General features: G+C 37.7%; 1 protein-coding gene across 1 annotated transcript; it reads left to right on the forward strand.

The window, feature by feature from the left end:
• The first annotated feature begins 159 nt into the window (after nt 1-159).
• Nucleotides 160-22,298, forward strand: Klhl28 (kelch like family member 28). The gene is made up of 5 exons (XM_075947629.1): nt 160-284; nt 9,219-10,117; nt 16,456-16,899; nt 18,093-18,301; nt 20,854-22,298. Exons 2-5 carry the CDS (start codon nt 9,219-9,221, stop codon nt 21,015-21,017), a joined length of 1,716 nt encoding a protein of 571 aa, XP_075803744.1. The 5' UTR covers nt 160-284; the 3' UTR covers nt 21,018-22,298.
• Nucleotides 22,299-26,641: the final 4,343 nt, after the last annotated feature.

A 26,641-nucleotide genomic window follows, 5' to 3' on the forward strand; every position in this document is an offset into this window, starting at 1 on the left:
GAAATCAACCTCCCGAGGTGCATTCTGGGTCGTGTAGTCTACATAGGGAGCGAAGCCGTGGCCGAAGAAGCCTGGAAGAGGAAGTCGGAATGTTGAAACGCTGCCAGAGCGGTGAGGCGGGGTCAAGACCTTAAACGGAAATGACGCTTCCCTGCTCGGGGCGGAAGTTTCCCGCCCCACCCGTAAGAGTTGAGGTTTGACCAGCGCAAGTGAGATTCTTGTCCCGGTTCCAGTTTTCCGTGGCTCCTCCTCCTGTCATTGCAGGTGTTATTCCTGGGACTCAGGTATTTTCCGTTTTGCTTTTATCCCGTGGTGCAGGCTTTGGCCGAGTGTTGCCTGTGTGCACATGAGCCAGAGGAAGAGTCTGTACCGGAGCAGGCACAGAGGCGACATGTTCTGCAGGGTTGGTTACCATTGTAAGCGTTTACTCTGTACTCCTGAGTGAGATTCTTTCTTTCAGCAAACTACTCATCAGTACAGGAGAACCCAATCGATGTCAAACGTGGGTCTTAAAGACAGAGTACTTTCCTTTTTTCTTTCTTTCTTCTTCTTCTTCTTTCTTTCTTATTTAAAAAAAAAATATTCCTAGTCTTTGGGGATCTTCCTTGTCCCGCCTTCCTCTTCCATGCTTCCTTTTCCTCTCGGCGCCTGATGGCTGTGGAGTGTTAAAGGCTTCTGTTAGTTTTCATGTCTGCATCACTCAGTTTTCTTAAAGATGTGCAGAATCTGTACCTTCCCTATATAGCTAACTAACCACTTTGCATTAGACGAAGTGCTTCAGATCTTTCTAAGGTATCCTCTGTGGGACTCACCTGCACTTCTCCAGTCTCCCAGGTGGATCCTCCAGCGTCTCTGCAGTCTTTCAGTCTCCTGGAGACGGAGATCGCTAGACAGTTTCAGTTGTGGTGCAAGTTCTTGCCATCACGGTCCAAAGAGAATTCTGCCCAGAGGATTTAGGGTTGATAGACATCGTTTTAAACGAACTGAGAACGTGATGGCTGACGGATGTTTTCCCTTTTAAATGCAACCATAAGGAGAATTAAGTGCATCAGCCTGTAAGGTCAAACGCTTTGGGTATGAAAGAGCAACTTTTGTTTCTGTATTTGAAACAGGCAATTGCTGTACGTGGCTGGCCTTGAACTCCTGTCTCGGCCCTCTGAATGTTGAGATTACAAGTTGCATTGCCGTTCCAGGTTTAAAGACAGATTGGGAGGGGGTAGGGAAAAAGCAGACTTTTTAAAGAAATAATGCAATTACTTTTCAGTAACCTAGTGGTAAAAGACTTAAGTTTCTAAGTTTGAAGTTTCAAGTTTATGTTCAAATGCAAGTATTTCTGCCCTGCCTTGTACCAAATGGGGTGTCTATTGAATTACTTGGTTTTTCTGTTTTTATTTTGTTGTTGTTATTGTTGTCTTCCAAGTGCTGATATTAAAGCCGTGTGCTACCATGCTCCATTATATTACTTTTTGAAATCTTGCAATAATTGAGTCACGTATGACAAAATGCTTTATAACAATAATTGATACTCCTGGTGAAGCAAGTTGAAATTTTATCTTTTTTATTATTGCACAATTTAAATATCATAGATTTTTCTTTTCTTTTTTGGAAAAGTGGTCATATAGTCATACAACAAGGCTGTATGGCGTTTTTGCCTGTGCTTTGGTTTCAAGCCTAGCTAGTTTCCTCATTAGCTTTTGTAGTTTGTGCTTTGCGGCTGTTGTTTGGTCTTCTTTCACTGTGCTGGACATTGAAGCCAGGGCTTTGCTTAGTAGGGAAATCTAGTAAATGGATCTATTTAAGTTTGGTTTAGCAAATATATTTTACTAGAAAAAAACAACAACAAAAACCCTGCTGTCCCTGCCCCATTTCTATTTTTAGAGGCAGGATAAGGACAGGAATAAAAAAACAAGAGATGACTGTTAACACCTGTCAGTGAGAAGGAGCGACTGCCAAGTGGCTGGGTCTTGGTAGAGCACTTGCCTAGTATGCAAGGTTCTGGATTATATTCAGAGTACTATGCAAAAAGGTGTGGGCTGGGGCACAGAATGGGAGGGTAGAGGAGAACTTGAGAGATTCCTATTTCCAACCTAAAGTGCTTAAATGTATTGTTCTATTCATATGTGCTCAGACTTCAGGAACCCAGTCCACACGAAAGGAAACAGGAGAATGATGTATGCATTAGAATGTACACATTAGAATGCCAGTTTATGTTGGAATAGAAGGTAATTCTTTCTGGGGATGAGACTTTTCAGATTGAAAACTTCAACATACTCTTCATGTATCTAAGAACTTAGGAAGCCAAGTTACTAACCAGACTAAGGTTGTGTGGTAATCAGTATCAAAGAAAAGGGACTTAGTTTTGAATAATTTTATTATTAGTTATGGCAGAAATATAAGAACGATCCTTTCCCTCTATAAAGAACACTACTTAAAAGACAGGGACCCATAAATTGAGCTGTTGCCCTGTTCTTTTCCTTCAAGCAAAGCAAGATGAGTGCTTCTTCCTCTCAGGTCCCTGTAGCTCAATGTGTATTACAGAGTGTATTTATGTCGGTTACGTTACATCTCCTTGAAGATTTGGAAATACATCAGTTTGATTGTGGATATTTAGGAAATGAGACTTCACTGTCACGTGTCTTACTATCTGTTAGATGATCTTATAGAGTGTATATCTTGTTTAGTATATTATTTTGTTTATATCTTAAAAGTACTTAAGTTTCTTTTAGTCTTATTTTTGAAGTCTTAAAGTCCTTTCTATGTTTACTAGAAAAGCATTCATGTGTAATAATAGAGTTAAGATAAAGAAAAGCATTTTTTGTTTTTGAATTTTTTTTTGGTTTTGTTTTGTTTTGTTTCTTTTGGATTTTTGAGACAGGATTTCTCTGTGTAGCCTTGGCTGTTGAGGAACTCATTTTGTAGACCAAGCTGTCCTTCAACTCAGAGATCTGCCTGCCTCTGCTTCTCAAATTCTGGGACTAAAGGCATGTGCTGAAGAGCAGGGTTTTAATAATAAATACACTTTCTGTTGTGACAATAAACCTCATAAAATTGGAAGGAAGTAGTTAGGGCTATACTGAAAATTGCAAATTTGAGTAAAGCAAAATTTTAAAGATTTCCAAATAATTAACTAAGGTAGCAGATTGCAGGAAGGTATGTGCTACTTATCTTCGTTCTTTGAGCTGCTCTTAAGAAGGGTAAACACAGTTGCTCTAGATGCATGCTTTATTTCCAGAGTCAGAGGTAATGAATTTGTCATATGAATCACTGAAGCAGGTTTTCTTGGTCCAACAGTCCCCAATCATTACATGGAGACTTAATTTTAGTTATGAATGCTCGACCTTAGCTTACGAACTTTTCCCACTAACTCTTATAACTTAATTTAACCTGTTTCTCTTTAATCTACATTTTGCTTTGGGGCTTTTACCTTTCTTTCATTCTGTTCATCCTTCTTTCCTGCTTTGGCTGGCTGGAGGCTGGCTAGATGGCTGGCCCTGGGCATCTCCTCTTCCTCCCTCGTTCTTTCTCCAGCCTAGATTCCTCTTCTTACTTATTCTCTCTGTTCTCCAGCCCCGCCATTCGGCTTTTTATTAAACCAATCAGGTGCAGACATGGTAAAACAAATGCATCACATCTTTACATAGCTAAACAATTATTCTGCAACATAAAACAAATGCAACACATCTTGACATAGTTAAGTAAATATTCTATTCCACAAAAAGTTCACTTTATGCCTTTGTGTGTTCTTACCCAAATTTTATAAACATCCCTGAAATATTGGAACTGAAAATAAATTCTGTACACCATAAGGACGTGTATAGTTTAAGAAGCTGTCCTTAATAAGTACAATGAAAATGAAAGGTTATTAACCAATAATTTAGTCCGCTTATTGTGTGCTATGTGCTGAATTCTGTGCTAATACTTAGCAAATATTAACTCATCTAATACTCATAACAACCGATAGAGGCTCTGTATTCTTTATTTGTATTAGATACATTTTAAGGATCAGAAGAAGAAAGTCAATTTAGCTGTTTGCTTAGAGCTTTTGGAAGATTGGTGAAAGGAAAAGGGTGCTAAAACTGTAGGACAAAATTTGATTTTCTTCCATAATTAACCTTTATATGTTTATGTATTATTTGATCATATATTTTTATCTACCCTTTTTCTGTTTCTGTTCCGAATCTTGTTAATTGCATCAGAGCTTTAATTAGGTTAAGGAATTATGAGCTTTTGTTGTTGTTGTTTTGAAACAGGGATTGTTGTTTTGAAACAGGGTCTCCCTATAGAGCCCTTGCTTTCTGCGTTATGTTTCCAAACCTAAAACATAAGGATTTATGTTAGTGACAGGCAGATAATTTTACTTTTGTTTCTCTAGATATAATGAAAATAATTTTCAGGGAGTATGCAATATTGCCACTTTATTCTATAGATGGTAAGCACATATTATAACTGGTTGAATTCTACTCTAAGGAAAGGTGAACAAAGAGAAAAGAACTTAATGACAGAGCAGTTATGATAAACATCTGATTTGTAAAATCACATTATATATACTCTCATTTCTTCTCTATTTACTTGCTGTGGCTGTGATCTATATTTATATGGTGGCAGTTAATTGCCTCCCAGCTGATTTCAGCAGCACTTCTTTGTAGCTTAGATGTCAATTAAGTAGATAGGTACTAAACTCGCAGCCTGGTCTTTATTATCTTGGTTTTAGAACCTAAAATTGTGAAGCCGTCTTTTAACACGTGGGTATTGGAACAACATGAATATCATTAGAAATGAACTACAATGCTGTTACCTTGTTGAAACTTAGACATTGATACTGTTTGTTCAATATTAACTAACTCAGTTCATAGATGTATAGTACTCTTAAGTATTTGTTTTAACAAAAGTTAAAACAAGAAATATGGCTAGCATGTAGAGGCAATTCAGTATATCAAATCAACTATTAGACCATCAACAGAAGGGAGTTGTTACTACCTGGATTCCTCTTTGGTTTGTTCTAATGCCCTGATATAGTGTTTATGTGTTCTGGGCGTTTACAACTGTGTACATTTATCCTTTGTTCTTTATAGCCTTACTTTTTTAGATTTGTTTGTTTGAGACAGGATCTCACCCTTTATCCCAGGCTGGGCTGGAACTCATCATAAATTCTCCTGCCTCAGCCACCTAAGTGCTTGGATTGAAGATGTGAACCACCAGTCTCAGCTCTGAAATTACATATTATATGTATCTGTATATTAAATGAACATATGCCCAAGGTCGCTCACTGTTAGGTAGGTTGGCTGTTAGGTAGCCAAATGTGGACTTAACTCAGACCTGTCTGGCTCTAGTTCATATTTTCTTCACTGTTCTTTCCTGTTTTCAGTGGTACTTGTCCTTCCTTCTCCATAAGACTGTTATTGAGATAAAGAAACATAGTAAAATTATTTCATAGTATGGGGTTTGAAGATCAGAAATAATTTTTTCTTTGAGTTACTTTTAGACATTTATGGATAGATAACTGAGAACCAAATATAATAAAAGTTATGAATATTGACTAAGTTACAAGTAAACTTTGCAGTATTCTGGCTAGAAATAGTTGACCTGATGCTCAGGGTTCACAAGCATACAACTTGTCAGGGGAGCTGAAGCAGGCTATCTAGCCTCCTCCGCTCTGTGTTCTCAGGGTTCACAAGGGTAGGACTCGCCAGGAGCTGAAGCAGGCTGTCCTCCGCTCTGTGCTTTCTCACTCTCTCTGTCCACGATGGAACACAGGAAGATTAATTTCAATTAGGCTCCTAAGTGATACTGATACTTTTGGTACAAAGACCATGTTTTAAACCCTATATCTGAATAACTTCTGTAAATTTTTAAGACATATTTCTTGAGAAAGGAAAGAGATCACATTAGAATTTTTGATAATGGAATATGATAAACCTAGTGTGTCATTAATTTTAAGTTCCTATTTTAACCTTCCCCTTTCAAGTTTTATTGATAATTACTTTAGTTGAGCATTAAAAATATGATTTACTTATGTAACTTTAGTTCTCAATAATTGTTTTTAGTTTAAACATTTTTGTTTGTGTGAGAGAGAGAGGGGACAAAGAAAGAAAGAACGATGTGTCATTCACATGTATTGAGGTCAAAGAACAACTTTTGGGAGTCAGTTCTCTCTTTTCACTGTGAGTTTTGGGGATCAACTCAAACTCAGCCTTGAGGCCTGAATAGCAAAGCGTTTTCACCTACTGGCCAGTACGGTGGAAGAAGCATGTACAAGAGTTCTTTACCAAGGACCTTTTTTCATCTATTTTTAATTTCTGATGGTTATTATTAATCTGGTATGAAATAAACTGATGTTTGAAATGAATAGTTCGCACATTGGCTAAAATGAGATGTAAGTGTGTGGATGTAGCCGTAGTACCTTATTGCCCCTGTATGAGCCAGGAACCCTAGAGACGCAGAGGGCTCTTAGGAGCTGATGTGGGCACCACTCACTAGCCTTTCCATCTGTCCTGTAAGTGTGTCGTGAGCTAGGTTCTTCCACATTCCTGCTATGATGATGTCCACGGGGGAGGGGTTACCCCCACCCTTTTAGAATAGAGTCACTGAATATAAAACTGCTCACCTTCAGAGTGTAGGCTGGGATCCTTACGAACTAGTAGGAAGTCAGGCAGCCAGCTTCTGTTGTCTGGCACTGTCCTTTTCTATGTGTGGGTAGAGGATCTAGGCAGTTACTCTAGAGCTGTTCTTTCTGCTGCCTAAGATGTAAACTGTCTAAATCTAACATATCATCCAAATCCTCATGTGGCTCACTGCATCTTTACTGCTAGAATAGTCAGGCATTGGCCCTGCCCCAGTAGACAGTAAGCAAGCACCCTTCTTCCTTTTGGTACACATAGAAGAGAGTTACTTTTTAGGTGGGAAAACTAAAGTCTTCTTAAGGCTAATATTGTTACTGATAAGTAACATCTAATAAGTATTACAGGTATATGCCTGCAACAGAAAGACATTTCCCCCTTTTAATGCTGTTTTGCTGTGCTGTGCACATGAGAAAACTGAGGCTTTAAAGTGACCTTCACAGGGTCATACAGTTATTAAACAGTTTAGACAATACTATAAACTAGGCAGTCTGATTCTAGAACTACGTCTCTTCAAATTATATTGTTGTGCCTCTCTGGATCTGTGAAATATGTATCACATGTGTGTGCTTATGTATTGTGTGTGCACACATATTATTTATAAGTTATATTGTGTTATACTTTTATACCACCTGTACCACAAACCCTAGAATGAGTTTATTATCTAATACTAAGAGGTAGTGCATCATAGAAAGCGAAACACCACTCAGGTAAACAACTAAAAGTATTCATGAAGACAAAGTTAGTGCAATTGTTGAGACCTTACTGATCAACACTATTATAAACTATAATTGAGCAGCATTTATTCCCTGACTTACCACATAACCCTCAGTTTTCCTTCTCCCTAGACTCAGTACCCTCAGTTCTATTACTCATTTGACATGATCTGAATTCTTCTCCTCAGTGGGTATTCTGGTTTGTTTCAGTTCCCTTTAGGGTGATGCCTAAAGTCTATGCACCTATATGAATTGACATTTCAGAACAAAGTCTCCTTTCTGACATTCCATGCAATATAATTCTATTAGTGAAGCTTAAACCCACATCTGATTAGGTGTTAAAGTGGTACTGAGATTAAAATCCCTAAACCCTTAAACCATCTCTCAGATCAGTTATTTCTCTCCTTTATGCTTGTGCCAGTATTTTGGAATGTTGATATTTTAATCCCTATTAAAATTATGTTAAATATCAGGTCTTTTAGGATCCTTAATTTGTTGTCCAGTGTTTTTGCTGCCCTTCCTGGTCATTTCGTGATCACTACAAAGGATATGGGCAGAGCCAGAGTATGGTCATCCTGATTCTACAGTCCTCCACTAGAATCATCCCCCCTGTTCTTTTAGTAGTATGCACTGGGCATTTGCTCATTTGCCTACCTGGACTAAATTATAGGTTTAGATTTGTTTTCAAAAATCTTGAGAGGCATTATAAAATTCTTTACTAGTCTCGAAAGATACAAATACACTTTTTTGATAGAAAACCCTAAGTTCGCCGTGAGAAGAAATGAAGTCTCTGGTGTGCCTTATTATTGTTAGCCCCTTTAGACTGACTTAATCCATTTAAGGCAATCGCGAATCATATCTGTGCTAATTTTAGAGTATTATCTGGAGTTAAGATGAGTCTTCTTAGACTGTTTATAAAATTTAGTCTCACTTTTGAGATTAGTGTCCAGTCCCATATCTCTGGAATCTCATTTGTAGGTCTTTGTAACTGTCTTGGAATGTAATTGTTTAGTCTGGGAGAAATATGTTCTTATAAAGTATCTAGCTCTTGCTTTTCAACCTTTCTATTTTCCATTGACCTTGTTCATTGTTCACTGTTCAGCCTGACTATAATTCTCCTTGATAAATCAGATAAATGAGAGTGGGGGTTACAAATCTGCACGTATATACTTAAGTTAACCTCATGTAAAGGAATAGACTTTTAGAGAAATTTAATTTTAACCTAGACTGAGGAGGATGAAAAAGGAAAGGTTATAGACAATACTTAACACTTACTAAGAAAACAATTGAGAGATAGTACGTTTTATAGAGAGCTATAACATTAATACTCATATGAGCATTATTGGAATGAAAGACTATTATGGGCAAGAATATGAGTTAGTAAGCATGGAGGTCATAGGAAGAGGCAATTTAATGAAGTGAGCCTCATAAACGATATGGAACCATATGTGCTATTTATCCTTTATATGAAACTTTATGCTTACAAGGTCACTGTCAATGGGTATTATTGGTGCTATTCTTGAAAAAAGAGAGTTTCAAAACTAATTTGGCTGTAAGCAATTTTTTCTCCATATATTTGTATTTTATTGTAGTGCTTGCTGAGTCTTTAATGAAAATAATCAATGAAATATTTAGTTTATATCTAAAAGTCCATATGGTTTGGCCTTATCATAGAACAATTTGGGTCTCCACTTCCTAATCTCTATAACAAAGCAGTTGCATTAGATGATAAATTCCTTTATCTCTAAAAGCCTCTGTTTTAGTGTTCACTGTTTAAAACCCAGCAAAGTAGTGAATAAATAAGTCTGACTTGTGCACTTTGGGACACAGGCTCACATTGGCATGGCATTTTGAAATAACCGTCTTTGCCTTTTACTTTCTGTAGATGGACCACACAGCCCCGACCTACATGCTTGCTAACCTAACCCACTTGCATTCAGAACAACTTCTGCAGGGCTTGAATCTCCTTCGTCAGCATCACGAACTCTGTGACATCATTCTTCGAGTAGGCGATGTTAAAATTCATGCTCATAAAGTGGTTCTTGCCAGCATCAGCCCATACTTCAAGGCTATGTTCACTGGAAACCTTTCTGAGAAGGAGAACAGCGAGGTTGAGTTCCAGTGCATTGATGAAGCTGCTCTGCAGGCCATCGTGGAGTACGCCTACACGGGGACAGTTTTCATTTCTCAGGACACCGTTGAATCTCTCCTGCCAGCAGCAAACCTGCTCCAGATAAAACTTGTCCTGAAGGAATGCTGTGCATTTCTTGAAAGCCAGCTTGACCCTGGTAACTGTATTGGAATTTCCCGTTTTGCAGAGACGTATGGTTGTCATGACCTTTATTTGGCAGCTACTAAATACATATGCCAGAATTTTGAATCTGTTTGCCAGACAGAAGAGTTTTTTGAGCTTACGCATGCTGATTTGGATGAAATTGTCTCCAATGACTGCTTGAATGTAGCTACTGAAGAGACAGTTTTTTATGCATTAGAGTCTTGGATCAAGTATGATGTGCAAGAACGCCAGAAATACTTAGCACAGCTGCTGAACAGTGTACGATTACCATTGCTGAGCGTTAAGTTCCTCACTAGGCTCTATGAAGCAAATCACCTTATCCGTGACGATCGTACTTGTAAACATCTCTTGAATGAAGCCCTAAAGTACCACTTCATGCCTGAACATAGACTCTCGCATCAAACAGTCTTGATGACGCGACCTCGCTGTGCTCCCAAAGTATTGTGTGCAGTAGGAGGAAAGTCTGGACTCTTTGCCTGTTTGGATAGGTAAATAAATGGGTTTTTTTAAAAGGAGTAATACTATCACATATTGTGCTTTTTAAATGTGCTAATTTTCTGTATTTAAGAAATATTTTTATTTTCCTTTCATTTGCTGTTTTGATGTTCTTTCTTTCCTTTTTTATTTCCTAAATTATTTATGAGAGTATTTTAATCATATTTCCATACATTCTCTATTATACTCAATTATTAGTTCTTCCTTCACCCCAAGTGTGTACATTGATCTATCCTGGTTGTATACTAATTTTCTAATGTTTATTTCTACTTCCTTCTCCTCCTCTTCCTTTTTCTCCCCTTTCCTCTATCCTCACACTTCACCCTCTCCTCTTCCTTCTAACAATGTGCTAAAGAAGAGAGCTAGGAATCTGAGATGAGGGCAGACGGAGGAGTAGGCTAGAATGAAAATAGTTGATTAGAAGAACATTAAGGAAATGAGAAAATAAACTACCCTAAATAACTTTCATGTGAAATTGTTTTCATTTTGTTTTTTACAATTGTAAAAAAGTTTTTATTTCCTAATATTTTACAGCAGGGATTGTCAGTCTGTTCTGTGAAAAGCCCAATAGAATATATCTCAGACTGGTGGGCCTTCTTGTCTTTGTTGCATCTACTTAATTCCACCTTTGTGAGAGGAGAGCAACCATAGGCAGTATATAAATGATTAAGCATGGATGTGTTCTAATAAAACTTTATTTGCAAAAATAGATGGACTGAATTTAGGCCATGACTTTTGTTTGTCAACCCTTGATTTAGTTCTTTATGGAAGTTACCCTTTGACACTTACAACATAGCTAGAGGTTCTTTGTCTTTCCTTTCATAGAGGTCACTTTGTGAAAATGTTGATGTTTGACATATTCTTTCAATACTGTGGATTTCTTTCTCGCCATTTCCAAAACTCTGGTTAACTATTTTCTTTCTCCAACTGTAGGAAACTTGTTATATCATCAATGACAATTCATTTATTCTAATTTTAAATAAGTTTCACTGTGCATTTCCTTTCTAGCCTAGAAGTACTGATATTAAGATTGGTCTACAAGTAGAGTATTGCCTGCGGTATTCACGCATGTTAACTGTTTGACTCAGGCTTAAAAGAAAGGATTATTGGCATGAACTGAGTAACTGATGTGACAGAATTTCAAATATGAATATATATTGATAAAAATCCTTATGTAATTTCCTTTTGGTTTCTAAAATATTAAAAACAATGAACTTGTCATTGAAAATTAGGAAAATATTTTTATATTTACATCTAATAATCTTTTTCTCATTGTGTCATAGTAAATTTTAAAGTATCATTTTTACAAAGATGTTTACTGAAGCATTATTGATAACTATGGAAAAATTGGAACCAACCTGATGATTATTCAGTTTAATTCTACACCAAACAATGCTAGATAAAGAGCCTTCAATAAGTCCATAATTTAGTGAAGAATGAAATATTTTATATAGTATGCTAATGCAATGATAAAGATAATTCTATGCAATTATTTAGGAGCAGTATTTATTCCATTTGGACAACTTAGGGGAGATTTTGTATGGAAGTTAGTGTTTAAGGTCAGTATTGAAATGAAAATAAGAGTCAAGCAAAGAAAGAGATAAGGAAATATGCAGAGACAAAGGCATGGTACAGTATAGATCATAAAATATAAAAGCTGTTTGATAGTGAAAAATCAAAAGTTCTGACTGACTAGTGAGTGGTTGTCATCCTAAGCCATTTCTGATATTACTGTATGCCAATGAGAAGATGTTTATATATGTTACAAAAGAGTTTTAAAGGGGATAGTGTAATGATCAGACTTACATATCAGATCATTCTGGCTGCATTTTAGAGAAACTTAGAAGAACCATATTAAATAACCTCGGATTGTGTAGATAAGAAGCTGTTGTACAAACACAGGCAAGGGGAGCCGGATGTAAGTTCTAGTAGTTTAGAGTATTGCCTGCTTTTGCAGAAGTCCCAGGTTGGGTTCCCAGCACCCTTTGGCACTCACAACTATCTGTAACTCCTGTTCCAAGAGATCTGACACCCTTTTTTAGATATCTTCTTCTGGTCCCTGTAGGCACCAGCCATGGAAGCATACACATATAAAAAGAATAAATGTCTTAATGAAAGAAAGAATGGGCAAGAGAATAGGGTAGTTTAAGAGATGTTTTGAAAGAGTAAATTGATGGGATTTGGTTCTTAGGTGGATAGAGGAGAAGGATGCTGAAGGAGAGGGAGAAAGCAAATATAGATGAGATTTGTAATTAATGATGAATTGAAAGTTTACTACCAAGAAGGAGAACTACAAGACAGGGAGCCACTTTAAGGGAACAGTGTGTTCAGTTTCAGATACATGGAGATTGAGTACCTATTAAATATTCAAGTAAAAATGTCCTACTGCTTATTGAATATGAGTGCGTTTATCCAGAAATCTTGTGGAAGTCCCACAGCATAGTTGAAAAGTCTAAATTAAGCTGAGCAGTGGTGGCACATGCCTATACCCCAGCACTCAGGAGGCAGAGATAGGCGGAATCTCTGTGAGTTCGAGGCCAGCCTGGACCACAAGTGCTAGTTCTAGGGACAGGCTCCAAAACTGTTGCAATAAGATTGGCGGGCTGGGCTGCGTCCTGCCACCCGGCTAGCTTTACCCGAAATAATTACATGGAAACTGTATTCTTTTAAACACTGCCTGGCCCATTAGTTCCAGCCTCTTATTGGCTAGCTCTTACATATTGACCTAACCCATTTCTAATAATCTGTGTAGCCCACGAGGTGGCTTACCAGGGAAGATCTTAACCTGCGGATGTGTCAGGAATGAGAATCATGGCGACTCCTTGACTCAGCTTCTTTCTCCCAGCATTCTGTTCTGTTTACCTACCTAATTTTATGTCCTATTAAAGGGCCAAGGCAGTCTCTTTATTTAACCAATAAAATTAACACAAAACAGAAGATTCTCCCCCATCACAAAACTACAGAGAAACCCTGTCTCAAACCCCCCCCAAGAAAAGAGAGAGAGAGACAGAGAGAGAGAGAAAGGGAGAGGGAGAGAGAAAGGTATAAATTAAACAATGACATCTTTGATGGACTCATTACCAGAATAAGTGTCTTTTTTTTTTTTGGCCCAGTAAGAACATACAGAAAGGACAAAGGATTGATTAATGAATGTCAATCCAGAAACATTTTAGAGGTGGAAAACCAAGAGTAAATAGTGTTATGGACCTCAAGGAATTTGTTTGTCAAGAAGGAGGGAATAGGGTCATCAAATTAATGTGTTAAGAAAAGGTTCAGAAAGCTAACGATAGGAGCTGTTATATGTGGCAGTATAAAGACCACTAATGATTTTCATGTCAGCAGAATTGTCGGAATGTTGTAGGTATATTCTGTTGAGAAAGAGTGAGAAAGGTGTGAGAAAGAGTGAGAAAAGTGAAGACAGCAATGGACAAGTTGGGAAGGTCTGATTTTGTTTTATTTTGTTCTTGAATAGAACCATTGAGAATATTTGAAAGAAGATGCCAAAATAAAGAGGGAACAGGATGAAGATGTAGGACAAAGAAATGGTCACTGATAGAACAAGATCTTGAAATAGTAGGACGTGACAGAAAAGAGGGAGGAAGACTAGAATATTTGTATATTCAGGTAGAACAGAGAAATGAGAGAAAGGGTCTGAGGAGATCCTGTTCTCTGGATTTTATATATATATATATATATATATATATATATATATATATATATATATATATATATATATATATATATATATATATATGGCTTAAGGTTCGCAAGAGAAGAAAGTGTGGGTTGGTTAGGTAGTTTAGAAAATTGAAAAAAGAACCAAGCATCTCCCTAGGTAGAGTCATAAGGATGATAGTGTAATTGAGACTACTTTAAGTCATTGTGTGAATTCTCAGATGGATAAGTAGCAGCACAATTTATACTCGTCCCATGAAAGTATCAATATAAGTGATCACCGTTTGTCCTTAGAAGACTTTATTGGGGCCGAGTGTAGTACTATAGTCCTGTAATCCCAGGACTTAGGAGACTGGGACAGGAGGATAGCCATGAGCTTGAGGTCACCATGTGTTACCCAAGGATTTCTAAGCAAACAAGCCTACATAGGAAAACACTGCTTCAAAATAAAAACAACAGCACTCAGAATCATTAGGATGAGTACCTTTGTGCAGTATCTGTTTTAATGAGTTACCTAACATGATTTAGGTAAGTGGAAATCCATGAATTCTGGGTAATCCACCTTAGAACTTCTGGTTTCATTTCCACTGTGAGGTTTTTGTTTTTTGTTTTTTTCTTACTCTAACTAAATATCTTATTTTGTAAGACCCCCTTGGCTGTTTAGCAATTATTTAGCAGTATTAGCATGACCATGGAAGTGGATTTGCTCTAGAAGAGAGGGGTTTGGCTCCTTTGATTCCCTTTTGTGTGTTGCCAATAGCTTCTTCTACTATGTTATGATGTAGTAAAAGAAAAAAATGTGCTTATCAGAGCCAGCTCCTCCCAGTGTTAAGAGCCATGAGCCAAATAAACTTCCATTGTTTATATTATACCCAATCAGTAATTTTCTGTTAGGGCAGAAAAAACAAAAAAATAACCTGACAGAACAGTTAGTGCCAGGAAGCAGGACTGTGGCTGTAGCAAATGCTTGGAAGTGTGGAAGCACTGTGGAAACTGGGTAACGGATGCATGTTGATCAGATCTGAAGGACTGTTCTAGGTTTTTAAGGCCGAACATTAAAGACAGTTCTAGATTCAAGAAGAATCAGTCTGAATCTTCGTAGATATACCTGTACCATATGTGGCCAGCATATTGGGGGAAGTGTGGGTGGTCGAGGGCGGTTGTGATAGAGCCTTAGACAGATATGAAGAACATGGACTGGGAACTTGGCGGAAATGCCACCCTTGTTGTGCAATTGCAAAGAACTTGTTAAAAACTTGTGAAGAGCCGGGCGGTGGTGGTGCACGCCTTTAATCCCAGCACTCTGGAGGCAGAGGCAGGCGGATCTCTGTGAGTTCGAGGCCAGCCTGGTCTACAAGAGCTAGTTCCAGGATGGGCACCAAAGCTACAGAGAAACCCTGTCTCGAAAAACAAAACAACAAAAAAAAAACTTGTGAAGAACGCATCCCTCCTTTTACTAACACTGCCCCTGGGTAATAGGTTAGGCTATCTGGCCAAAGAATTTCTAAGCAGCTGTTTATTTTTAAGTAAATATACTTAAGATGTGAGAGGAAAGAAATGACCCAAAGATAGGATTTATAATTAAGTGAGAATTAGAATGGAAAAGTTGAGAAATTCACAGCCTTTGCGTGTCAAGGGTTGAAAAGGTTTGCTTAAGAACAAACCACAGCTGGGACCATGTGAATCCCACAGACTAAAGATGCCAGCATGGGTATAAGGGTGCCAGAACCTCCCACCAGGAGGAAGAGAGACTGACAGCATGTTGATAGTCTCTGTGGCTGCTCTTCTCCACAGAGCCATAGCTCTAGGAAGCAGAACATTTTAGGCCTAGGCCCAGGGCACGCTCCACAAACCTGCAGACCGAGGCCGCCTCAGGACTCTGGGCACAGCACTCAGCATAGCGTTCTGAATACTCCAGATGTCACTCAAGGAGGCCCAGATGCAGCTTGACCCACCAGAGGTTCAGAACACAATCACTGTGGGCTTACCTACTTAAATAGAAAGCAGAAACAATGGTAGGCCTAGGCATAAATCTGTGGTAAAGATGGAGCAGCTACAGAGAGCCCGCTCCTTAAGTGCTGAGCAACTAGGAGATGGGAGAACTATAGGCCTTAAGACTGCACATACTGTAAGGTGTTGGGTGGCCTGAACCCAACAAAACCATACAAAGAGTTAAGGCTTTCTTGGGGCCTATGCTCCTAAATCCTACCCAGTATGCACAGCCCATGGAGTCAAAGGCGATTGGTCTCTCGTGATTTCTTAGTCATGGGACAGATGTACACTACACCTTATTTAGCATTTTCTTTTTGATGAATTATTGTCTTGTGCTCCATTGAGCATTTCTGGATATGCCTACTACAAAACTGTCTATAGTAGATACTCAATAGAGGAGACGCATTAAGTATGAAATTCTAAGTGAAGGTATGTATTTTCAAATTTGTTAGATAAAATTGTGTTCCAGAGTAGATTGTACCAGTTTATGCTCTTCGCCACAGTGTGTCCATGTTTGCACAAGACTCTTGGCCGTGGGTATGAAGGTACATCATGATTTATTTTGGTTTGGATTCGCATGACCTTGATTACTAATGCAAGTACACATTCTTGTTGATGAGCATTTAGGTTTTTTTAATCTATTATTTTTCTGCTTATTCATTAGCGTGGAGATGTACTTTCCCCAGAATGACTCTTGGATTGGTCTGGCGCCTCTGAATATTCCTCGCTATGAATTTGGAATATGTGTTTTAGACCAAAAAGTCTATGTTATAGGCGGTATTGAGACGAGCGTGCATCCCACTGTCACTGTCAGAAAACACGAAAACTCAGTGGAGTGTTGGGATCCTGATACAAACACCTGGACCTCTCTAGAGAGAATGAACGAGAGCCGCAGCACCCTTGGCGTGGTGGTCCTTGCAGGAGAACTGTATGCTTTAGGTGGATATGACGGACAGTCTTACTTGCAATCTGTAGAGAAATACATCCCCAAAATCAGACAGTGGCAACCCGTGGCCCCAATGACAACCACAAGAAGTTGTTTTGCTGCGGCTGTTCTGGATGGAATGATATATGCCATTGGTGGATATGGCCCTGCTCACATGAACAGGTATTTAACATAATAATTGAATTGCTTATGTTTTGTAGGTTTTTACAGAAGCACGATTTACAGCCATTTTTGAATTTTAAATAACTTGTGCATATGAATCGACTTTTTAAATATGCTTAAGTAATATGGACAGACATTTGGGAATTTGGACTGTCCTAAGTGTAATTGTTTTTTTATCACTGAGATTCAAATCTCTCCTAATAAATTTTATATTCAACTGATGTAGCGAACTACATTTTAGACCTAAAACAAATTAGACAAATTTAGATTTTTTTTATAGGATGCAATTATGTGTGTATCTATGTGTGTGCATGATCTTTTCTTACATTGCTTATTATAATAAAGTAGAAGTGCAATTCATGCATTCCAGCACATTATGAAACATCGCAACATTAACATTTTGGGCCAGTAAGATTGCTCAGTGGGTAAATGTGCTTGCTGTGCCAGCCTGACAAACGGAGTTCCGCCTTTGGACCCCACGATGGGAGGAAAGAGCCACGTCTCACGTGCCTATCTCTTTCCTGTGCTATCTTCAACCTCACATTTATATATGTATAGTATTTTCTTAAAGAAGCAGATTTTAAAATTAAAATCTTATTTCATATTCCTTTTTGGATTCTATGGCCATACATAACTAATAATAACATATAGACATGTCATTACACTATTCGAATGAATGAGAGATTTCTGTACTTTGTAGTATAGTCTTGGAATGAAGGAGAAATATAGGTAAGAAAAGTAAAGTTTACAAGTTACTGATTGTATGTACTATGAATCATGGTTCTAAACCTTTGCTTAAAATTGATGCTCTAAAGAATTTTGCCTCTTGGAGTGGTGTTTCACTCATTGCGAGCAATCTAATGAAAAAATTCTGTGCTCATATATACTATACTACCGTTTTGTGTGAGGGATGCGTGCATCCATGAAATTGGTTCCACAACCAGTCTCTCATGGATATCTTATCTGACTGTATAAAAGAATGACATGCAGCTGTTGTTGTATCCTGTCCGCAAAGCAAACTTTTATACCTGGAACCTTATCTACAGATGTCCAAACATTTGGGACAAATTACTATTATTTTTATCTATTTGTTTACTTAGTTTTTTAAATTGTGGTGGGTTTTAGTTTTGCTTTGGCAGAAAAAGTAACAAAATAACCTATGAATTAATTCTTCCTCATGTAAATACTTGCAGTGTGGAACGTTATGATCCAAGTAAGGATTCCTGGGAGATGGTTGCTTCCATGGCTGATAAAAGGATTCACTTTGGCGTCGGAGTTATGCTAGGTTTTATTTTTGTGGTAGGTGGGCATAATGGTGTCTCGCATTTGTCAAGCATTGAAAGATATGACCCCCATCAAAATCAGTGGACAGTGTGTAGACCAATGAAAGAGCCCAGGACAGGTAATAATTATTCTTTCTTTCTTTCTTTTGTTTGTTTGTCTTGTGGCATTGGGGGGGGGGGGGGCTGAAACCCAGGCTTGTGCATGTAAATATTCTAGAACTGAACTGTCTCTTAGCTGTTAACTCATGAAACCCCGCATGCAGGGCTGGTCTTTATATCGTGATATTCCTATAACACTAGTGTCTTGGACCTTAACAGGAAGGGTGTTAGTTTACCAGAAAAAGATTTTGTGTAATTTTTGTGTGTGTGCGTGTGTGTGAGAGAGAGAGAAAGAAAAAAAATAGACAGATACACAAAGAAAGAGAGCAAGAAAGAGCAGCAGACAAACAGTATGGTACATGTACGTGGAGGTCAGAGAGATTTTACAGGAGTTGGTTCTCTGCGGCCTTGTTTTGATTTCATGCTGCCATGCTGCAGTCTGGCCTGTAACCTTCCCACCATTTCTCCTGACTCCTTCTGCCTCCCACAGTAAGCTTGAGTGAACGGATATCTTTATTACATACTGACTTTCTTTCCTTTGCCTGTGTACCAAGAAGTGGGATAGCTGGATGCTATAGTAGTTCTGTTTTTTGCATTGTGGGGAGTTCCATTCAGATTTCAGTTATGGATGGAATGATTTACATTTTCACCAATGGTCTGTCATTCCTTTTCCCCGTGTCCTCTCTAGCAGTTGTCGTTTTCTTGAATATTAGCCATTCTCACTGGGGAAAGGTGGGATCTGAAGATACTTCTGATCTGCATCACGTTGGTAGCTAAGGAGTGTTGAATATTATTTTCATGTATTTATGATTTGTACTTTTGAGAGTTCTCTGTTTAGTTTGTTTGCTCATTTATTCATTGACTTATTTGGGTTTTTGTTTGAGTCATTTATATTTCTGAATATTAGTTCCTTATTAGATAAGTGTGTAGCCTAGATTGTCTTCTGTTTGCAGGCTGCTATTTCACTCTGGTAGTAGCTCCGCTTGCTGTCTAGCCTTGTTTACCGTTTCCTGCTCGCTGAGCAGAGAGTTGTCATTCTAACGCCTCTGACTTGAACCATTTTCTGTTTGTTTTCTTCTTACAGCTTCAAAACTTCATATCATACATGAAAGGTTTTGATCTGTTTTGAATTGATTTTTGTCTAGGGTGAAAGACTGGCATCTAGTATTATTCTTCTACATTCAGATTTCTTATTGTCCCAGCACCATTTGTTAAAGAGGCTATCTTTTTTCCGATGTATGTTTTAGCTCCCTGTCAAGGTGACTATGGGTATGGGGATTTATCTCTAGGTCCTCTATTTTATGTTTTTTTGTTTTGTTTTGTTTTGTTTTTGCCAAACCATATATTTTTATTGGGGAATTGAGACCGTTAATATTTTAGAGCTATTATTGAAGGTGTGTATAACACCTGTCATTTTGGTAGTTCTATGGTGTCCTCTCAGATCTCTTTTGACTTCATGTCCTGGTGTTATTTGTTCCCTGTGTCCTCTTGAGTATGCTTATCCTTTCCTCAGATTGAAGTATTTCTTCTAGTGTCATTTCTAATAGTCATGGAAATGTATCTTCTGGTCCTGTCTACTTGGTGTTCCACAGATCTCTTCTTCCTGAATAGGCATTTCTTTCGTAAGTTGGGGAGTTTTCTTCTGTGATTTATTTTACTGAGGATATTTTCTATGCCTTTACCATGATTTTCTTCTTTCTCTATCCTCTTTGGGTTCTTTAAACATATTTATAATTTCTGTTTTGAAATTCTTGTCTTGTGAACCAGCTAAGTTTGTTTTTAAGGATTTCAGAACATTGAAGTTAGGAGTGCTGCTTTATAGAGACACTTTGGCTTCATTATTCCTGATGGTTTGGGGGCCTAGGCATGTAGAGTTTGGTCGTTACTGGTGGGGGTTTTGTTTTTGAATGGATGTCTGTTCTCACCTATATCTATACATATGCATATAACATACATACACACAAAAAATAATAGGGAGAGTTTAAAGTAAGTAGAGATAGCAATCCAGAAAAGAGAGAGGAGAGAGAGGCACAGCAAAGAAAGGGAGGGAGGGAAACGATCAGTATCTTTTTCTTTCAAGAAGCACACACACACACAAAACATACACACACAACACACACACACACCATACACCACACATACACAAAGCAAGGTTCCAGGACAAAACAAACAAAAAAGTTTAAAAAAAAATAAGTATGCCAGTTACCTTGCTCCAACATTGTACTTTCTTTGCATGCATTGAAATGCCACTCTGTGCCCTGCGACCAAGGCCAGTTACTGTGTGTCAAAACTAAAAGCATATTTTGAGAGTACTTTCCTGTAGTAGGGAGGGAGGGGGAGCAGGATAAAGATGGCATGGTGAAAGCAACTAACTGCTTTGTAAAAGGTTTTTGTCTGGTTTGATTTGGGTTTTGTTTTCTCTAGTAAGCCTATATTGCTATATTACCTGTATAATTATAGTAGATTGTTGAAATGAATTTTGAAAATGAATTAAAATATAAATTATTCTCAGTGAGACATAGTCTACTTCATAATGAACCTGTTTGTTCTCCCCTCCCCCACCCCGTTTTAGGAGTTGGTGCTGCAGTAGTTGATAACTACCTTTATGTAGTCGGTGGTCACTCCGGGTCTTCCTATTTGAACACAGTACAGAAATACGACCCTATCTCAGATACATGGCTGGACTCAGCTGGCATGATATACTGTCGCTGCAATTTTGGATTGACTGCACTTTGAGAAGTGTGAACTCATGGACATTGCACGTGGTGGTGCCACAGGAAAGAATGCCCAGTGTCCTGAACCTGAAAGCTACACTGCTTTCTCTGTAACTTGAAGTGGCATGAAGACTCGAAGTCTTGTTGGGTACTTTGAACTGACAAATAGTTTGTCTTGCTCTTGATTATACAGTGAATCAATAATTAAAAAACAAAAGAAAGAAAGAAAAAAAAGAAAAGATCTAACCAATTGAATTGTGCACTTTTCTCCACTAAGACTGGGATAAACTAGTTTTTATATTTCTACATTTAGGGAAAACCTTGCTGCTTTTTAATTTGTTTTCAATAGTTTAAGCTCTTCTTTCTTGATCTGTATCATGATTGACTAGGATGAGAGATGCTGCAGACCTTGGAGTGTAGCGAATGACTGCACAGAGTGTGGCTAGTGATTGTGGAATGTAAATTCATATGCTTCACATTGTTTTCTTTAAAAAGGGCTGCTTTTACTTCGGGTACTTTTAAGGATTGTAAATAACATGTCAGTCCTCTGAGGGCTCTTTCTGCTAGTTGATTTTAGGGCTAATAGTGTGATAAGGTTGCAAAACAATGGCTTTTATTATCATGTTTAGGGCCCTGTTTTAAGATATATTTATTGTTTATGCTTTTTCTATATGGGCTGGATGACCTCATCTATGCTTTGTAAAGCATAGATAGACAAGTAATCACGTTGTCAGTTTCAGTTGTTTCTTCCTGTTACCCAGCAGGCTTTGGACAGTTAATGTAAATATATTTGAAAGGTGTTTAGTACCACCCTTGATGCATATTTTTTTCATATATTCTTAATATTAATTTTTTAAGGTCTTAATTTTGTTTTCAGTGTTCAATAAAAAATGGTGCTAACTGTAGGATGTATAACAAAGCTATAACCAATATTATTTGGATGTTCAATGTGAGATGCATGATGTACTATGATAATCTTTTTTTATTTTTACTGCTTGATTTCATCTGTGCTTTCGAAAAGTATTAGTGAGTATATTAATGTTAGCCTCCAACGTCGTCTGAATGGCTTGAGTTATACTCCCATGGTTTTTCAGTAGTGATGTAAAGAATGATGCTTTCTTTTGTTCTGTTTTTTTTTCCTGTTCTAGAAATTCCTTGCCCTGCAGCATAGAACTACATGCAGTGAATACAGCTGCTAGGCTGGTGTGAATTACTTTGTTCATTTCTGAGGTCACTGAGGATTTTTAACTTATTGAGGAAAACTGGAACTCGATGTTTACTTGAATAAATGGTTCTAAATTTGGTTGTGCTTTGATTAAAGAAACTATCTTTCAAAACAAAACTGTTACAGCCACTGACAGCTTATTTTAAAAGTAGTTAACTTATTTTAGCATGGTTTAGTAAACATCTATTAGTCTTAGACACATTAACTTGCATTTTGTTACTATGTTGGTACGTGGATTTTCGTATTTAGTAATTTTGTTTTCATTTCCTTTATTTTTTTCTTTTTCACCTACCTACTCTCTCTCTTTATAACTTCTACAAGACCAGTGAATATTTTTCCTAAGAAAAAAGCTCATCCTGCATTCTTAAGTGCCATACTAATCTAACTATTGTTAAGAAGCCATTTGTAAGTACAAAGCCTAGCGTTACCTGTTAACATATATGTTATTACTCAAAAACTATAGTCAGGCAACTTGTAGTTTTTCTTGTTCTTCCATGAACTACCCATTGTAGATTTGAGCGTATACTATGAAACTATGTAAAATCATCTTTAGTCATAAAGTAACCAGGCTTTACAAATATCTGCACAGATTATGAAGCCTTGCAAGTAATTTTTAGTCTCTTTTAACCTAGAACTCAAGATAAGCTAATAAAATCAACTAAATATTTTCTATGTCGCTTATTTGAATACCTTAGTGACACATAGCAATAACTGTCTCATTGATTTGAATAAATCTGTTGACTAGGAATAAGGTGCACTATTATGGTTGACCTAAACCTTAGTTAAAGAGAAGCATTTTAAAGTTGATTCCAGCACATACTCACTTTTCAATCCCCAGCTTAGATGTTTTTGTCTATATCAGTCAAATTATTAAATGTATTGTTACGCTACTTTTAATCTCTTCCTCCCAGAAGTGAAGTTATTTTAGATACACACACATCTATTCTAATCGTTCTCTTCCACAGTGCTTCCCTCGTACATTGTTTCCAGTGTGCAGTCCATATAAAATACATAGCCATTTGGTAAGTTAGATCAAAATTACGTACTGACAATTTTTTTTTTTTTTTTTTTTTTTTTTTTTGGTTTTTCGAGACAGGGTTCCTCTGTAGCTTTGGAGCCCGTCCTGGAACTCCCTTGGTAGACCAGGCTGGCCTCGAACTCACAGAGATCCGCCTGTCTCTGCCTCCCAAGTGCTGGGATTACAGGCGTGCGCCACCACCGCCCGGCTGACAATTTTTTTTTTAATCTTAAGTTTTATCTTGCTTTAAAACTGAAGCAAAACATCTTGGGCAACAGTAGGATCATGTTCTGTCAAGAAAGTACAGAGATATACAAAGCAGAAGAAATAACGCTCAGAATTTAGAAATACATGTTATCTTATAACTCCTGTCCATAGTAACCAGAGCTACTATATGGCCTGCCACCTGGAAAGTTTACAACGGAGATTTCTCTTCAAATTTGAGAAGTTTCATATGAACACTGTGCTGGTAAGTTGCAACCGTAAAGCTCCATGTTTCCTATGCAAAAAAGGATGAAATGTTAGATTAAAAATCCCCAGGTTTAATCTTTTTAGAAAAAATGTATGTGTGCATACATATATGTATATATACACATATGCATTCAGTACCTATTGGATATATATGTGTGCATATATTCAATCAAGAACTTGAAAGCAATTTAAAACTGCCCAGAAATATTTTGGAAAAGAGTGACAGGAAAATAGAAATCTGGTCAATTGCAATGTCACTTGTCTTCTATAATTATGTCAAAGAATGTGTATGCGACATTTGGCTATTTAATATTTATTGTATGTAGTAATAGAACTTTTTAAAGTAAGCCCAAAGGATATTTGCAAATTTCATGTAATTGCTAATATTGTTTTAAATATGAATGAATATCAAATTATAGGATGTAGTATCAAATGATAGGAAACTGGCACTTGATTTTGAAAAGTTTTAGTAGTTGGGCATATGTGACGGATCTACTATATATGTGTGAGACACCATGTTAGGTGCTGTGGCAGCATCTCCTGAAGTGTAGATAGGTTACATTCTTCCCTCAAAAGAGTGAACTGTAACGGAGCTCATTTACTCCAGTAATGATTATGAAGATCTGTAACCTAACTCCTTATTTCTAAAGTCATAGGAAGGGACTTGAAGCGTAGTTTATATACAAACAAATACTTAGTGTCCAGTTAGGTTTTAATGACATAAGCCAGAGTTGTGAACATGGCAATGTTTATAGAATCCATGTGGGGTCTGCAGAGACGTATCATCGGTTAAGACTAACTGCTGCTCTTTCAGAAGACCCAGGATTGGTTTCCAGGACCCAGAGAGGCACACAACTGTCTCGCAGCTCCAGATCCAGGGCATCTGATGCCCTTCTCTGGCCTCTCTGGGCACCCCCCCCCATATACATGCACACAAATAAATTTAGAAAAAAAATATTTCCATGTGTCTTGGTATTGCATGGTATACTTTCTAACGGAAAAACAAAACTAGGAAAGAACACACACAAACCCATTTTTTAGAACATCATGGCTCTGGCTAACACTGAGGAAAATACATGTATATCTCATGCTGGCTTCTGCTGTTTTCAGTCACAGTGTTGGATTCCTGGTATTGTCACCAAAGTGCTCATTTTTAGGAAAGTCAGATTCTACAATAAAGTTACTGCTTAAAGATCAATAAATCTGTGATAGCCTCTCTAGACTTTCAATTCAGAAATTCAGAAGGCTCCACAGCTATGTGACATGTCAAGTTACCATCCTGTTCTGCTACTTAACCCTTCCTTTCCCACTGTATACAGCATTTTAATTAGACAAGATTTAATGAGATAATGATTCTGTGGCTGGGTATTTATTGACTCTTCACTTCCAGTGTACTGAGTTCAGTGTTGATATTCACATTTGGAAAATAAATTTAATACATTTTAAATAGAAAACGTTTACAAATCTTACTAGTGTGAAAATGGTCAAATAAAAATCCAGTTTACATCTCTGCAGAGAGAAAAATTGTCACCCATGTCTTTCATATTACCCACCCACATGTCTTCTGCATTTAATTTTGTCAAGTTATCATGTGTAAAGTCCCACATATTTTAAAATACCAAGCAAAAAGTTCCAAGTTTGCCTTAATATACATGTGAAATTAAAGAACTGGATGACAATGCCTCTATATTTGCCTTATGAATTGTGTCGTGTCATGAACCAGAGATGGCTGTGATTGTAACAGGAGTCTGAAGCATTGTAGATGTGGAGAACCAGTTGGTGTCCTCTGTTGCAAAGAGTGTGGTTGGTTGTCGGTAAGGTTCATGTGTAAATGTTTTTGTACCTGTATTTTACCTCTGAATAGATACTTATAGCATCAGGGTTTTATTTTATTTTTGTTTACATAGTAAAGTGGCATTTAACTTGTTGAAGAATGTATTCTTTTTTATTTTATTTTAAGAGTTCTTTGTGCATATTATTGTGGTAATGCTCTGTAATGGTTATAGTTATATTTCATTTAATGTGAAGTGTTTAAAATAAAACTGAAAAATGTACATTTGTATCATGAAATAATTATTGTGAACTGCACTAATCTTTGTCATGTTCAGCTCTTAAGTCATTCTTAAGTTCTTTTGGATGCATGGAGAGGTGGATGTTGCATGGTTGGACGAATGGACAGGTGGACGGACGGATGGATGAATGTCTCAAAAGAAAAGCAGCAGAGGTTTCACAGCACGAGCCTGTAACCCTAGTGCAGGAGGTCAGGTTAACTTAGATCTGAAATCAGGAATGGTCCTGCATTCCTACAGCTTGCTCCAGGGTTGGACTCCTAACAGCATCTAGAAGAAAAATCCGCGGGGGGGGGGGGGGGGGGGGGGGGGAAGAGCCTGCCTAAGGGAGGATACCCCAGCAATGAGCCAGGAAAGGGAGGGCCCAGGATCCAGAGCCTACAGCAAGCTCCCAGCTGTTGGTTCACCCAAATCCCTGGGAGCTGTTCTAATAGAGGTTGTAGTTTTTGTTCCCCAGCCCCTCCTTTCTCCCCCTCCACAACTCTCTCTCCCACCCCACTCTCCCTGCTTCCTAACCCTCCACAGTGTATAGTTTTTATTTTCCTAAAGGAGCTGACTCCCTCTTGACAAGGGACAATGGCCACCCTGACACCTCAACTGTGAGTTATGTGAGTGCCAGCTCACTGTCCTTTGCCTGATATATTTTGTTTGAAAAAAAAAATTTACTAGTTTTTTTTCTATGACACATTTTTCTTCCCCTCAACTCCTCCCAGATTCTCCTATCTACCCAACTCATGCTCCAGCTTTAACAAACAAAAAGCAAAGCAAAAAGAACAAGAAATGCACAAAATTAGAAACCAAAATATATAAGCAGAAGACCAACAAAATGAGCAAAGCAAAAGCACAAAGCAAATTGAGATTAA

The sequence above is a fragment of the Microtus pennsylvanicus genome, chromosome 14 (genome assembly GCF_037038515.1).
Source record: "Microtus pennsylvanicus isolate mMicPen1 chromosome 14, mMicPen1.hap1, whole genome shotgun sequence".
Lineage (NCBI taxonomy): Eukaryota > Metazoa > Chordata > Mammalia > Rodentia > Cricetidae > Microtus > Microtus pennsylvanicus.

Coding starts and splice junctions, on each gene's coding strand:
- Klhl28 (XM_075947629.1), top strand. CDS start 9,219: ATGGACCACACAGCCCCGACCTACATGCTTGCTAACCTAACCCACTTG. Junction 16,900..18,092: donor GGCCCTGCTCACATGAACAG/GTATTTAACATA, acceptor AAATACTTGCAG/TGTGGAACGTTATGATCCAA. Junction 18,302..20,853: donor AATGAAAGAGCCCAGGACAG/GTAATAATTATT, acceptor ACCCCGTTTTAG/GAGTTGGTGCTGCAGTAGTT.